This window comes from Alligator mississippiensis, chromosome 1, assembly GCF_030867095.1.
Source record: "Alligator mississippiensis isolate rAllMis1 chromosome 1, rAllMis1, whole genome shotgun sequence".
Classification (NCBI taxonomy): Eukaryota; Metazoa; Chordata; order Crocodylia; family Alligatoridae; genus Alligator; species Alligator mississippiensis.
Window position 1 is genome coordinate 103675794 of NC_081824.1, and position 16786 is coordinate 103692579.

The 16786-nt window shown below is 43.1% G+C and overlaps 1 protein-coding gene across 5 annotated transcripts in view; it reads right to left on the reverse strand.

Moving 5' to 3' along the window:
* FAM184A (family with sequence similarity 184 member A) overlaps positions 1 to 16786 on the reverse strand; it is a 239692-nt gene that overhangs the window by 140416 nt on the left and 82490 nt on the right. For all 5 annotated transcript variants that reach the window (XR_009464363.1, XM_059733278.1, XM_059733272.1 and 2 more), the window contains exons 3-5: positions 14487 to 14622; positions 6591 to 6772; positions 5515 to 5712 (exon numbers count right to left, since the gene is read on the reverse strand). Coding sequence is in view for 4 of the 5 variants with exons in the window: in XM_059733278.1 (XP_059589261.1) it covers positions 5515 to 5712; positions 6591 to 6772; positions 14487 to 14622 (516 nt within the window). In the remaining variant the exon portion in view is untranslated. The remainder of the gene's footprint in view (positions 1 to 5514; positions 5713 to 6590; positions 6773 to 14486; positions 14623 to 16786) is intronic.

A 16786-nucleotide genomic window follows, 5' to 3' on the forward strand; every position in this document is an offset into this window, starting at 1 on the left:
GGAGTACTGCGTGCAATTCTGGGCGCCACACTTCAAGAAGGATGCGGATAACCTGGAGAGGGTACAGCGAAGGGCAACTCATATGGTCAAGGGCCTGCAGACCAAGCCCTACGAGGAGAGACTAGAGAAACTGGACCTTTTCAGCCTCCGCAAGAGAAGGTTGAGAGGCGACCTTGTGGCTGCCTATAAGTTCATCACGGGGGCACAGAAGGGAATTGGTGAGGATTTATTCACCAAGGCGCCCCCGGGGGTTACAAGAAACAATGGCCACAAGCTAGCAGAGAGCAGATTTAGACTGGACATTAGGAAGAACTTCTTCACAGTTCGAGTGGCCAAGGTCTGGAACGGGCTCCCAAGGGAGGTGGTGCTCTCCCCTACCCTGGGGGTCTTCAAGAGGAGGTTAGACGAGTATCTAGCTGGGGTCATCTAGACCCAGCACTCTTTCCTGCTTATGCAGGGGGTCGGACTTGATGATCTATTGAGGTCCCTTCCGACCCTAACATCTATGAATCTATGAATCTAGAGTTCATCATCTAACTGATAAGAATTTCCATTGAGGTATTTCACAGGAAGAGTAAAAATTGCACAGGTTTAAGATGCTGGAAAAATTTTGATAAAATATTTTCTATAGGAGAATGCAGTTCCATCATAGTTAAAATCATATTTTGCAAAATCATCTTTTTCACAGAAGTTTCATTTAAAGGAAACACTGGGAACAAGTTCTATCAGGGTCAAAACTTTCCATTTTAACATTTGTAAAAGTAAAATATTTTAATTTTTTCTTTAACATTATTTTCATTTAAAATATGAGGAACTCCCCCTGCTCACCAAGCTACTGTGCCAGATGCAAGCCATTAGGGATGGATATATTAAAATATGCAGATAAGAAGTAAAAACTACTGCCTAAAATTATTGTCTGAGAAAGGCGATTAACTGCTAATAGATGGTTAGTAACTCACCACTTGTTTTTTGGGTTTTTTTGCACTGCACTGAGTGTATCAATACCTTAAACTATATATGTTTGACATTTTATCAAGGCAGTGACTTTGGAGTGGGAATCCAAACATGATTTAACACAAAAAGGATTTTTAAATATTTAAGTTAGCATTATGTAAGAAGTAGTTCAGCATGACAAACTTTTAGACTGAAGTATTTTAATATTTTGGTGCTATTTTTGTTTAATCTGTTCTCAATCAAAGCTTTATTAGAATACAATTCAGAACTGCAATAATTAGGGTGCTCATAGATCCCATTTTGCCAAGACAGTTCATTCCACCCTCCAGCATTCTCAGCTGAAACTGGAGCTCAGAGGCAGCAGAATATGCCAGAGAATAGGGTTGGGGGAAAGAGGAGGGAGGGCTGGCAGAGTGGAGTGCTGTGGGACTGCAGGAGGCCTCTTTTTGACACTCGGGAAACTGGTCATCCTACCAATTATGCAAAGTAATATTCTTAGCTGCTATCTGGGCCTTTTTAAATGATGGCATATCCATCAAGTCCAGTGATGCTCATGAAATGTACTTCAATGTTAAATCTGACTGGAACTAGACTTTCAGTATGTCAATACAGTGTAGCACAGTGCAACAGAGCTATGTGGATATTGTGGTGTGGTGGTACAGCCCCAAATAAATATACTTACTGCTCACCACAGCTAGTTAGCTTAGGTAGAGTGTTGCATTAATTCAGTTATATTGCCTCCACTTCTCAGTCAACCCAGGTTTCTCTGCAAACTATTGCATTGTGCTGCATAGACAAACCTTGAGTGAGGGTATAAAGATAAAAGAATATTGCTGGGATGAAGAATGAAGAAAAATAGTTACGTGATGCAGCATGAAGACCCAAAGTAAAATGACTAACTGTTAGAAACTGCCTCTTCCTCAGAAGCTAAAATGTCACATTCGAAATACTGTACCATGTCCCTTTTACCTATTTTAACTTGCCTTCTAATAGAAAAGCTAAAAAAAAAGGTGAAAAGAAAAAAGTTTGTTTATTATTTTAAATTTAGTTTTATAAAAGTGTGAACTAAAATTTTCTTTTGTGCCACCAAGTGATTCTAGAAAGGGAAATGGGCTTAGGGAGAGGGAAGGATATAAACCTCAATCCTGTGAAGACCTAAAACAAAAAGGAGAAAAGAATATAAAACAAACTAAACATATTTAAGATACAAAACGCTGTCTATCTGTCATGTTTTATCCTTCTACCAAAAGCTATCTTTCATATTTGAAAGATAATATGTTACTCAAAAATGACCTTTTTTAAAAAACTGTATAAAGAACCATATCTTAATACACTGGAAGTAAATCTCTCCAATGCTTGCATCAACAGATTTCTTTTGAACTTTGGAGTCTGAAGACACTTAGCCATTAACAGCATATAAGGCAGTGGCAACAACTGTGTATAATTGCACACAATCCATTAATACACCCTGAAAGGGCTTACTTGTATAAGAGATTCAACATGTATATGGCATATAAAATGAGGCTAAGAGAAAAATTTTGAGTCTGTTTTCCACTTATCTCTTTCACAGCAAGAAAATAGATCAATTTGTAAGCAAAGGTATTTTCTTAAACCCTTTGAATGATTCATCCTGAAAAAGGGGGTATCATTCTGTTGGAGGTTTAATACAGCCCTAAATGTATTGAGCTCTTGAGCAGGGAAAAATACTTTTATGAAAAATCAAAATGGGCTTTGGACAGTCCTTAATGTTAAAGTGGTAACATGTAACAATCTTCAACTTTTTAGAGAAAGTTGTTCTCAATTATCCTGAACAAAAGCACATGTACACAAAGTCTGTGTACAAGTACACACAAAGTCTGTGCACACACATAAAAGAGAACACTGACTTGAAAGTGATAATCCTCATTATAAAGAAAGATGTATCCAGTAACTGCAAGATATTTCTACATGCAGGTGAGTGTCCACAGACCCATTTTTTGTTTCATCTTGTTTTTCAGTGAATTGAACTTCTAAGTCTTTTTCCATTAAAACAAAAATTCTCTGTGGAATTCCAGTTTCCTGAATAAGGGATGGATGTCTACTAAGCTACATCTCGTTATTCAAGGGAGGAAAGAAGTGGAAGACATTAAGGCAAGTACATGGTATAGGCATCCATGAAAAGTGTAACTCACTTGATGTGGAAAAGTAGTTAAATGATACAAAATAACACTTTGAGCAGGGGGTTGAACTAGAGACAGGCTTATCCAACATACGGTCCGGGGGCTGCCATGCAACCCACCAAGGCGTTTTCTGAGGCCCGAGGTGCTGCAATGGGAAACGAAAGTAAACACTATTTACTTTCGTTCCCAACCTTTGCCCCTTCCCCAGGCCCTCAGCAGCTTCCTAATGGCTGCTGAAAGGCTGGGAAAGGGACAAGGTTCCCACATGCACTGCATCAGCTTGGTGTTGCCGACACGGTGTGTGGGGGAAGAGGAGTAGCCGTGTGCCTCTCAGGACAGGATGAGCCCAGCCGGAGCAGCAGGGGCTCAGCTGCACTTTCCCCCAACGCGCGCTGGTCAGTGCCAAGCGGCACACGGCTCTGCCACCACCTCTTCTGGCTGGTGATGACCCAGGTGGGTCTGTCCCATCCAGAGCAGCACGCAGCTGAAGCTGGCCTCCCACATACTGGTGGGGATGGGAGGAGGCTGGCCAGGTCAGCACCAGCCAGCAGAAGTGGCGGCAGAGCCATATGCTGCTCAGAACTGGCCGGTGCAGGCAGGGGGAAAATGCAGCTGAGCCCCTGCTGCTCCGGCCAGGCTCATCCCGTCCTGAGAGGCACACGGCTCCGCCACTGCTTCTGCTGGTCGGTGCACACCTGGCCAGCCTCCTCCCATCCCCAGCAGCACGTGGGAAGCCAACTTCAGCTGCACGCCGCTTCTCCTGGCTGGTGCTGACCCGGTTGCGTCCATCCCAACTGAAGCAGCATGCGGCTTAAGCCGGCTTCCCACAAGCTGCTAGGGACTGGAGGAGGCCGGCCGGGCCTGCACCAGCCAGCAGAAGCGATGGTGGAGCCCTGTGCCATTCGGGACGGGACGGGATGAGCCCAGCTGCAGCGGCAGGGGCTCAGCTGCATGTTCTCCCTGCCTGCACCCGTTAGTCCCAAGCGGCACATGGCTCTGTTGCCACTTCTGCTGGCTGGTGCTGACCTGGCCAGCCTCCTCCCATCCCCAGTAACACATGGGAAGCCAGCACAGGGGGGGGCCTCAGCAGGCGGGGTGACCTCTGCGGGGTGAGGCAGCAGGAGCCAGTGTCTGCTGGACCCCACGCTCCGGGCTCGCAGCGCTGAGGCCACCGGGGCTGCGTGCACGGGCGGCCGGGCACCACAGTGAGTGGGGCCGTGCGGGCGGGCAGGTGAGGGGCTGCAGTGCAGTGGCCACCTCGCTCCAGCCCCCCTCAGGCAGCACCGGCTCGTGGGGCTGCGTTGCTGGGGGGATGGAGATGTGGAACTATTTACTTCTCCCCTTCAGTCTCTGGGGCAGTAGCTGGTTGGATGCAGAATGGGCCCCTCCTGCCCCTGCCCACCAGCAGCTACCATGAACCTTGCAGTAACAGGCAGGGTCTCTCTGGCCCAGGACAGAGGGTGTTTGAATATGGCTCGCCAGCCCACTGGGTGATAAAAAGTTCATGATCCGGCCCCATGTTCAAAAAGGTTGGACATCCCTGAACTAGACAACCTCCTGAGGTCCCTTCCAACCCTCATTTTCTGTGATTCTAAATCCTCTAAGGCATTTTTGAAAGACACACTCTAAAGTAAGGTTCAATATATGACTTTAGGGTGAAATTAATTAATGATCCAATGATCCAGCATGACCTTACACAGTAGATGAAAGAGACACTGGGGCTGTGAGGTTGGTTTACAGGTAGAGCAGTTGTTTGGAGAGAGATGCATAACCTTTATGAGTTGTGAAAAATATATTATGCTGGCAGCACTTAAACCCAAACAAAAATCCATGACAAGAGCTGGCTAAAGGCTGAACCAAGATGTTCACATTTATAGAAGTCTGAACAGTGAGCATTAAGAAAAAGTACATAGTATTCCAACCTAATGGAATATCATAGCAACCACAATGAAGGAATGCTATTAAACACAGGCCTTTAATTTCAGGTTGTTTGGATGTTACCTGTGTTGCCCATCTCAATTCAACCTACATAGCTCCCAATTACCAAGGTTTCATGCATCTAAAATTATTTTTACGTATGATTCAGACTGATTTCTAGTGCTATGCTGTGTGCATCATCTGTCTACTTGTTTTTTGTAGCCCTTTCAATCTACTTAAAATGGTCCATTTCCTTTGTAAACTACAACAGTTAATTCCCTTTTTATGGACAGAAGAGACATACTTTTTGAATTTTTATTTGAAAAGAAGCCAACATTTCCTTTGGTATTTATAAGTATAAGGTAATAGCTATACAGCAGCAGTCGAGTAAGTCAGCCAAAACAAAGTTCAAATTATACCAGTTCTCATGGGCAAGGTTCAAAATCCTTTTGTGCTTGGAGTATGCATAACTGTTTCTACTTACTATCTGTAGCTTTTTCTTATCCTTGTTAGCATTGCTGTGTGCAGCCTCAATTGCAGTATGATGCTTCCATGCCAGTTCTTCCAAGGTCTTAGAATGAGCCTCCTTTAACTGTGCAGCCTCTCCTTCCAATCTTGTTTGCAGTTTTATAAGCTCCTTCTCATAGTATTCTCGTTGCGATTCCCTTGCTTCACTTACCTTCTGTAAAAGCCAAACAAATATTGCAAACTCACCTTTGCTTAAGTGTCTTTTTTTTACTTCAAAGTGAAAAAAGCAAAAAACCACTACAACATTTTTACTGAAACACACAAACACCCATTACACCACAAAATACACTAGACTCAAAAACCTTTTACAATTATATAGAGGCAGGGGTGTCACACTCACCTGGCCCTGCAGGCTGAATGAGCATTGCTGGGTCAGTTTGTGGGCCACATAAAACACGCACCACCTCTGCTCCAGGGCTCACTCTGCACCCAACATGTGGACTGGACCCAGCACTGCATCCAGCACAAAGTGGTCCGGGACACAAGCTGTATGCAGCGCCTCACTGGACTGACCCTGTGCACTGGCTCCAGGGCCATCCTGGATCAGACCCTAGGCAGCCCTGTACTGTGTGCACTGAATGCAGAGTAAGCCTTGGGGCTGGTGCATGCTGCACTCAGTATACAGGCGGGAAGGGTGTGCACACTGCACATGGCATTAGTTGTGCCCTGCATGCTGCCTGCAACACAGCCTGATTCAGATCAGGTCCAGAGCCAATGTGCAGAGCTGGTCTGGCATGGCTACTGCACGCAGCATGTGGTCCAGACTGATCCCTGTGCTGTACGTAGCACACAGAGTGCTGGGTCTAGCCACATGCAGGTCCCACATGGTGACTAGGGTTGGTTCAGAGATCCATGGGTCAGTTAATACAGCTCTATGGGCCAGGTCTAGCTTGTTGACTTTATGTTTGCCCCCTCATATAGGTAAAGAATTAGATGTTAAAATCTATGATCTCTTTTTGTGCTATGTTGTCTCATGTAGAAATGTAAGACTTTTGTTTGTTTGTCTGAAATAGAAAAATCTATTTTTTTTACCTTCTCCAGTGCCAGAATCTGTTGTCTCTGTCTCTCATCCAGACTCTGTGTTTTGCTTTGCAACAGATTTCTTTCCTCTTCCAATTGAGATAGCTTTTCTTTTAATCTAGATTTTTCTGTTTCCACATCTCTTATTGTAACTTCCTGTGTCATTTGAGTAGCTTGAAGCATCCCAATATGGCCTACAAAAAGAAAACTGCTATTTAACATCTCAGATATGAAGGTTCTTACCTGTAACTAAAGTTCTGCAAAAGGGACTCTGTACATTCATGGGATGCTCGAGAGGTGAAGCTCTAATGGTGCGATCTTCTCATAACGCTTATTATTTGAGTGCTCTCATGGCCATTCCTTCACTTGAACATCTGATGGCAGAGTTCCAAAAAAGGGTATGACATTCTGCCTGCCTCCAATGAAGGGGATTCTATAACTTTCCTTAGCACTTTATTTCACTTTCCTACTGTTCTTACAGTAAGGAAATTTTCTGAGACTTAATCTAAATCTGCTTCACTGCAGTTTAAGCCCATTGCTTTATGTCCTGCCCCATGCAGCAAGGAACCAGTGTTCTTTTCCTTTGGGGGAAGCTTTAAAATACTTGAAAACTTCTATCATGTCTCCCCCTTAATTTCTTTTCCTCTAAATGCAAATACTTTGTTCTCTCAACCACCCCTCTATTTCTACATCCAAGTGATTAATAAAAAAAAAAGTCATACCAGAACAGAACCCTATGGAATCCTACTTGAAAATCCCTGCCCTTCGGATACCAATCCATTAGTAATTATTTGCTTGTGATTATTCAACCATTTAGCATTACTATTATTCAGGCCACACTTCTCCAGTGGACTTATGAGAATGTCATGTGGGACTATATCTAAAGCCTTACTAAAGTTCAAGTACCATTATGTTGACTGCATTCCCTTCAACCACTCAACTAGCTACCCTGTAAAAGATGGAAATCAAATAGGTTTGACATGATTTGTTCTTAATCAATCTATGCTGGCCACTCCGGTCACCCCTTCCTCTTTCATATATTTGCAAATTGATGGATTTATTATTTGCTCTGGTAACTTCTCAAGTATTGAAGTCAGGCTATCCAGTCTGTAACTCCCTGGGTTCTCCTTTTTCCCTTTTGTAAAGACGGGTAGTATGTTAGCCCATCTAACTGGCCCAGGGGAAAACTAGGAGCAACTGTCATAAACTCCTAGAAGAAGGTTTTAGACTGGATACAAGGAAAAACTTCTTCATGGTTTGTGTGACCAGACTCTGGAATAGACTCCCAGAAGGGGTGGTGCAGGCACCTACCCTGGAGAACTTCAAAAGGAGACTGGACACACACCTTGCTGGGGTTATTTGACCCCAGCAGTCTTTCCTGCCCAGAGCAAGGAGGCTGGATCTGATGTTCTCACGAGGTGCCTTCCAGCCTTAAACTTCTGTGAATCTCCAATCCTCTGGCACAAGTAGAGATATAGAGGAATCCAAATGAATATATCTCAGTGAGGGAAAGAATATTTGAGCTGAAGAACAATGTTTATCCAAAAGCAAATGGTATAACTGGTTGTGAATAAATTGAAACCAGAAATTAGAAGGTTTCTAACCATTAGAGCAATGATTCTAAAACAGCCTTTGTATTAGAGTTGTGGAGTCAACTCCCTCCCCCTCCCCCCCACCCAATCCCTAACTACTTTTAAAATGGAATTCAGTAAGTTTTTACGCTTCTAACTGTTGCTTCTGAGAGAGCACTCCAGGCATAGCTACTCCTTGAGTATCCCTGATGAATATTTATCCAAACTCTTCTTGAATATATCCAACGATGGAGGTTCCACAACTTCCCTAGGCAGTCTGTTCCACTGTCTTACTGTCCTAACAGTGAAGAATTTTTTCTTGCTATCCAGGGTAAACCTACTTTACTGCAACTTCAAGCCATTGGTCCATGTTCTGCTCTCTGCAACAACAGAGAAAAGGTGCTCTCCCTCTTCTTTCTGGTAGCCCTTCAGATATTTGAAGATTGCTATGATGTCCCCTCTTGGGCGCCTATTCTGCAAGCTGACCGTTCAATCTTCCTTCATATAGCTTGCTTCCAATCCCTTTTTGTCACCTATGCCTAGATGCTCTTTAACTTCTCCATGTCTTTTTAAAATGTGAAGCCCAAACTATACACAATACTCTAGAGGAGGCCTAACTGGTGCCGAGTAAAGAGGCACTGTCACTTCCTGCATCTAGCATCTAATGCTCCTATTGATGCAGCCCAAAACAGCATTTGCATTCTGTGTAGCTGTGCCACATCACAGACTCATATTGAGTTTGTGATCCACCAAAACTCTTAGGGCACCTATACGTGAGCACAGAGACTGCTCCAATGCACTAGAATTCCAGCGTGTCGGAGCAGACTCAGTTGAGTCTGCTGGAGCTTGGCAATTACCACACTCCAGCAGTCCCCTGCATTTTATGTATCTGCATCCCCACATTTAAAAATGGCGATGGGGTGCATGAAGTAAAGCTTGTTGAATGAACTTTAATTCAAGTGCCCCCCACCTGCCATTTTTAAGTGCGGAGACATGAGATATGGCTGTGCTTTAATTACAGCGGTTCTTGGAGAGGCTTTAAGGCACTAATTAGAGCTAATTTAATTAGAGCAGTTAATTAAGCACCCCTTTCCCCAGAGCACGTGTAAAAGTACCCCTAATACTTCTCTGTAGTGCTGCCATTCAGCCAATTGTCCCCCTCTTGTATATGTAGCTTTAATTATTCTTCCCAAGGAGCAGCACTTTACATTTGTCAGCCTGAACTTCATCCTGTTGGCTTCTGCCCAGCTTTCCATTCTATCATGATCCTTTTGAATTGGGCTCCTGCCTACCAGCGTGTTCACAATTCTATGTCCCTGTGGACCTGATGTATGGGGTTTATAATTTTCCTTTAAAGAAGGATCTGTGTAATGATAAGACTATGTAATGATAGTGTCCTTGTAATATTTCATCAAGTGGCAGTGAAGAAATAATGCAGAATGTCCCAGCACTCTTATTCTTTGATGTCAGATATTCTATCATAATATTTTGCCATTTGAAAGTATTCCTTTTATCTATCAATCAGTAAGTTGTGCTAGTAAACCATCTTTCAACACATATGATCCACTTCCCAGGAGGAGAGAGATCTATCCTTGCTGTAGTCATTATATGATTATAAATTTGAATGCAGATTTGAAGTAGTTCAAGCTGGAAACAGTACTGGCCTCAATAGATATGTCACAGAAAATGGGAGAAAAAAGCACTTCCAACAGTGTGGCCTGGGAAGGAAGAAGCTGTCTTAGGGGAAAAAGTGAAACCTGAAGAGAAACCTTCAACTAAGGGAAGACTTTTTCCTTTTTCTTTTAGGCTGCCAGTTGGACAGCCCCAATCTAAAATGATAGTGTGGATCATTCAATACTACAATGTGAGATGTGGTAACAGAGGTCAGCATGTTGGAGAGGATCTTAACAGTGATTTTTAGATTCCATAGGGGTTAGAAATGAAATAATATTATCCATAATCATAAATCCTAACATTCAGAACTGGTTTTGATCTTTCTGTGAGCTCTTGTTACATATGACAAAGAAAGATGGAAATTGAACTTCCCTTAAGCAAACAGATTCCTCACAGGGGTATCTGAAATTTGGTACTCAATAGAATAAGAGGGCACAGCTATTAAATCTTAGCTTATGCCATTTTAGATTCTCTAGAAGATCTACAGATCTGGGTTTGGGCAAAGAAACCTACTGAAAAGTTTACTTTAAGACTCTTTATAGATACTGTCTTATTTATAGTTCTCCTCTAAAAACAAGAGCTCTCACACATAACACTCTCAAATGGGAATTCTTGAGATGTCTTACATATAGGTCTTCACAGCTTCAGTTGTTCCTGTTTATTAGACAACTGACTCACGGGATGTACCAGTGATGTGGTGTGACACTGGAACTTTCTTGTATCAGTGCCCTTCCCCTCAGAGTTTACTTTTTAGTAGGTTTCTCTTAGTGTAGGAGACAACTGTGTGAATCAGTTGTCCAATAAACAGAAACCACTGAAACTGTAGAGAACCATATGCAAGAAAGACCTCAAGAATTCCCATTTGAGAGTGTTAACTATGAGAGCTCTTGTTTTTAAAGAAGTACATATAAGGCTCTTCTTGGTTTCAAAATCCCACACCCTGCAATAGAATTCAAAACCATGAAGTCCATCTGCTATTCAAACTCCTGGTAAGAAGATAAGGAAAGGAAGATCAGATTTATGCCAGTATTATAGACAAAGTTGGAAGACAGGTGCCCCTTTGGGAATTCTTTCCAAGGCTAAATCAAATGGAAATCTTTCTTTTTTGTTAACTAAGTCCTCAGAGGTGGACTTAGTTTTCCTCGCTGATCAGCTTTCATCTACGTCAGGCTTGTCCAACATATGGCTCGCAGGCCGCCACACGGGCCGCCAAGCCATTTTATCTGGCCTATGGCGGTGGCGGCGGCAGGGCTGCTGCAGAGCGTGGAGCCGTGGTGGCACGTAGAGCCGCAGCAGCAGCGGAGCGCAGAGCCGTGGAGGCGGAGCGCAGAGCCACGGCGGTGGAGCGCAGAGCCATGGTAGCAGCAGCGGTGGAGCACAGAGCTGTGGCGGCAGAGCGCGGAGCTGTGGCAGCGGTGGTGGAGCGCAGAGCTGCAGTGGCGGAGGGGTGCTGCGGAGCACAGAGCCGCGGCAGCAGCAATGGAGCGCAGAGCCACGGTGGCAGCAGTGGCAGGGCCGCTGCGGGGCGCAGAGCCATGGCAGTGGAGCACAGAGCCGTAGTGGTGGCGGTGGAGTGTGGAGCCGCGGCAGCGGAGTGCGGAGCCACAGTGGCGGAGAGGCGGGCAGGGTTGGTTGGTCTGTGGGCCCCAGCTGGCAGCAAGGGGAGGGAAGCTGCTTACCCCTGTGGGGCCCAGCTCATCAGTGCACTGGGTCCTGCCGCAGCTGCCCTGAGGGCTGCGCCAGCCGCACCTGATTGGATGAGCTGGGGAAGGGCTCTGTCCCTGGCACATGGCCGGCGGAGCTGCAGCATGGCCTGCGCCCTGCCTGCATGCGTGGTGGACGGAGGCACGAGGGAAGTTCCCACGTGGAGCTGGGGGTCCTCGGGGCTGGCTGGGGCGGACAGAGGCATGGGGTAAGTTCCCATGTGGAGCTGGGGGCACCTTGGGGCCAGGCTGGACGGAGGCACGGGGTAAGTTCCCGTGCAGAGCTGGGGGCACCTCGGGGCCAGTCCATGGCAGATGGAGGCATGGGGTAAGTTCGTGTGTGGAGCTGGGGCGCCTTGGGGCCGGGTTGCGGCTGTGTGTGTGCGTGCGTACATGCATGAGCATGTGTGTGTGCTTCCCAGCACATCCCAATAGCTGCTTTGGCTCTGTCTGCTGCAACACACGTGTGCTTGGAAGCACACACACATGCACCTGCATGCACATACGCACACACCCAACCCCCCAGCTCCCAGATTCCCACCAATCTGGTACTTTTCCTTAAATTTTCTCCAGTGGCTGGGACACGGAGACAGCCTATAAAATCTGGGACTGTCTCAGCCAGTCCAGGATATATGGTCATCCTACGTATAAATAGTCTAGATTATTTTTGTTGATTTTTTTTTTTTTTTTAAATGATACACTAATTCCTATTGAATTTCAGAAAAGTACCTTGGGTGGGCCCAGGGACAACATACTCAGGCATTTTCAGTTCTTTCTCCTTTCTTTTTCATTTTCTCCTGTCTTTTTCATTAGGTACATTCCTACCTTTTAATGCCACCATCTCTTTTGGTTCAGATACTCAGAGTTGCTAATTCGCAAGATAGTGGTGGAAAAATTTTGGCTGGAGCTGAAACCAGTGAGAAGCTACAGCTCTCTAACAGATTTTAGCAAGGGAAATCACTTTTGTTGATTGCTTGCCCATTTCTCCAGCTCCTGCACAAAGGAGCTGATTGGGACTGTTCAAGAAGGAGGCGTGTCAAAGGTCACGTGACATCACTTCCTGATGTGATGTCACTTCCTGTGAGGTCTTTGAATATGGCTCACCGGCCCACTGGGTGATAAAAAGTTGGTGATCCAGCCCCACATTCAAAAAGGTTGGACACCGCTGATCTACGTAAAGAAGTTACAAAGAGCTCCAGAGTTTACATAACTCAAATAATCTAGAAGTGATCACTGGCAGAACAGGTTTTGCATTTGGCTACTCCCAAAATTCCTCAATAATTTCATTAGTATTTCAATAAATGAAATACATTGCCTCCTGTTTATACCATGTTTCTTAGTATCTTTTGTCTTTAGTGTCAGATGAAAGCAGAACCGAAGAGATCAAGTGAACAAGAAGATGATTTCAATTTTCCTAAATGGCAGATTCATGGAGAAGGATATTGAGAGTAGGCACCAGAATGAACAAAATGCTGTAGGCAGCTGTGATTGCACTGAAGCTATAATATGCAGCGCCATTGCTGCCCAAAAATGGGCCATGCATTCAATCCCCAAAATGTGGAAAACTTATTTGGTATTTTGGGAGGTAATGGCATCTCTCAAAAGTTTTATCAAATATTTTACTTCTTGCCCAAAAACTGAAGCTTTGACAAGCCTGTCAATGAAAATCTATGCCTATTATGGAAGAATGTTTTCCCCCAGTGCTTCACAGGAAGGACGAATGAAGTGGGCTGAACGGGAGTTCTTTAGTCTGGTATTTATGTTTTCTCTCTGGGTCAGGTATACATGCCTACCTGTTTAGCATGTGACCCTAAGAGAGGAAAGGGTTACCCTATAGCAGCAATTTGAGGTACTCTGAGATTCTTTTAAGGATGCCATGGATTTCCATGGAATATTAGCTCAGTTACATGTGAAGCACCTATGCATGAGTCATACAGTTAAAAACATTCTGCCCTGATGTGGAGTTCTTTTTAACAGAAGAATTGCTCTATTATTTTTCCATAGTCAAAAAATAAGGGAAAGCTAAGAGTTGTCATTTTCTGAGGATTGCCTTGAGTCCAACGAGAGGTGTCTTGAGTCCAACAAAGTTGAAAACCACTGCCCTACACAGCCTTTAAAATGTAGGCAGGTCCTCAATGGAGCCTTGCTAACCTAATGAAAGCCACATGACCAATGTCAGACTGTTCTCCTGCCTTGTCAATAGGCAAACAAAAATCAGGAGAAATAAAACAGGGACTAGAGCAGGGGTAGCCAACCTGCGGCTCCGGAGCCACATGTGACTCTTCAGAAGTTAATATGCGCCTTCTTGAATCTTTATACAAGCATACAGTGACCAGTTTCCAAATGGTATAGAAATGGAAATGGAAGCTGGTCCCCGTGTGCTTGTGCAAAGATTCAAAGACACACATATTAACTTTTGAAGAGCCACATGTGGCTCTGGAGCTGCAGGTTGACCACCCCAGACTAGAGAAATACTAACAACTTATTAACCATCTAAAAATGTTTTCAAAATGTTTTCAAAGTGGCCAAAAGTTCCAGCCTGACAGCAGAAGCCCTATCTTGAGCCAAAAGTGGTTAAGAGGAACTGAGAAACAGGAAGTACATAGCATCTTGTTAGGCCTTTGGGGCAAAACTCAAATAGAAGCAGGACACGTGCACACTGCACAGGTACTGCTAAGGCAAAAAGTCTCTGAACCTGGGTGCTTGAGGCACATGCACACTTGCAGGTGAATTTGGACAAGAATCTTAAGTAAAAATGCATACTGAATAAGCTTTAAAAAAATAAAAGAAATACAAATCTTTCAGAACCTTTTACAGATAATGTAAAATACCTTTTAGGCACTGCAAATCTGCATAATTTAAAATACAAAATGGAAAGAGAAAGATTACATTAATCTTGAATTAATATTTGAGGTTCATTTATAGACTAAATACATATAAAGCCATACAGACATACATACTGGCTTTGAGTACAAGATCGGTGGCCTGCTGCTGTAAGCGTTCCCGAGCAGCTGCTAGCTCACTTTCCACCTCTTTGTGCTTGCTTAACAGTGATATTTCTTCCTCCTTGACATCATCTAGTTGTTTTTGAAGAACCTATGAAAACAAAAGTACAAAATTTGTTATTAAAAACTTAACAAGCACACATTAAAATATAGATACTGAAAACACCTCTGGCATATATAAACAAAGTTCAGCATACATTAAAAATAATCACAAACTATCTTCTTCTGTTGGCGATTTTAACACTGAGTGTTATAAAAAGAACATTTGCAGAAATGCAAAGCTATCCGATTCCTGCATAACAATCTAATCTAAAATCCTATACTACATGGACGATATAGCTCTTTATTATAATTACTGCATCTCCAAGAATTTGGAGACTCCAAAAGTAATTTTCAACAGTTCATGCAGTAGTTCAGATCTATTTTTTCTTAATGTAGCATTAAAAAATAAGCATGCAGCCATGTAAAGTCTGTTATACCAGGGAAAAACAAATTTTTCATTTGCTAGCTGAGTTTTTATTTAGTAACAAAAAATGGGTTAGCTACCATCCAATACACTTTTCCCACAACTTGAACTTGAAAAAGAACACCCTACAGAGCTTAATTCTTTACCTGTTGCCTTAAAATAAAAAAAAAGGAAAAACCCTCCTAATTGTACTGCTGTCAATAAGTAATACATTTGTTGCTAACGTTGGGTAAAACCTGACTTCCTGCACTAAAACATTAAAGAAAAATTCTTCAAAAATGACAAGAAAAGGTGCAGTATAAATAACAAAGGTAAGGATTTTTGTCATGACATTGATCTACACTTCTGAAGGGAAATGTGACATAAGAAGCCATACAAAGAACAAGAGAAAGAGGCAAAAGAACAAGCAAGCTATGCACTAAACAGTGAAGACTGGTATGTAATTTTTATATCTTCTCTAAGATCAAAGGAGATAACAGTCCTGGAAAGCACTTGAAATGCATAGAAGCAGTAGGTTAAGAATGCTATTTTAGTAAATATTAATTGGAATGTTATTCAGCATGACTATGCATGTTTTAAGTCCCAGAAAGAACAGTTTTTCCTATTAAGTATTCAAAAAGAATAATTCCACATAAAATATTGGGGGGGGGGGGGCGAGGAGAGGAAATCAACACACACTTGACTTGTAGTTTAAGTGAAAAACTTATGCTATTACAATCTTTAATACAGATCTTCAAGCACAGAAATTAGGAATATCACTGTTTCGATTTAAACCCTAAATTTATCCCCTTGTTTATACATATTGTAAATGTGTATTTCATCACACAGCCAAGTAACAGTGGAAAAAGAGAAATACTGCATTTCAATAATATTAATTGTAGTGCTACCAGGTAGTATATTTTATGTATTTTCTGTAATACACCAAAATATTTGTTAAAAGATCATTAAGGTTGCAAGTCAAGCACCAAGAAATTAGGAAATATTTTAGTTGTCAGAACAACCTTTTGTTGTTTCCTTTGTATATGCGCATTGTGTAGTCTTTAATCACATGATCACATACAACTTTTTTCACTGCTTATTCAGTGTATCCAGATGGACCATACTTACAGGATGAGCAGCTATTCAATATTTGGCTCTAGCCTAACTGTTTAGCATGTGACCCAGGCTTTATTTATGGCAGAGCACCCAAGGCTAACATGATACAAAGATTTACTAGTTTTCTTAGGGGATTTTCTATTGTGCTCATCAATACAGTATCTTGGTGCTTCACAAGCATATATTTTCAATGCAGCTCATGAAATAAGAGGCTATTACTATGTACATTTTACATATAGGAAGCTAAGAAACATAGAAATCAAGGTCTAATGATTTGGGGTGAACAATATGAAAGGAATAAGCACTTAGAATTACACTTTAGAGACACTTACAGACTTGAAAATAAAAATAAAAACCAGCACTTCAAGCTCGGCGCACCTCCTGCCCCACACCAAGTGCAGCACATGCCCAGAAGAGGCAGCACGTTAGTTGGACCCAGCTTGCCCAGCACCTGTATAAATTGGGCACTTCAGTTGGGCTTTTTGGTGCTTTTATCTAATAGCTGATTAAATCAGCTATTAGATAAAGGTGCCAAAAAGCGTGCTGAAGCACCTGATCTATATAGATGCTGCAGAGCCTCTATTAAATCAGCTGTTAGATAAAGGCGCCAAAAAGCATGCTGATGTTAAACTGCATCCTATTCTCTTCGGCCCATTGCCCTAGCCTGTCCAAATCAACCTGGATTCGTTCCCTG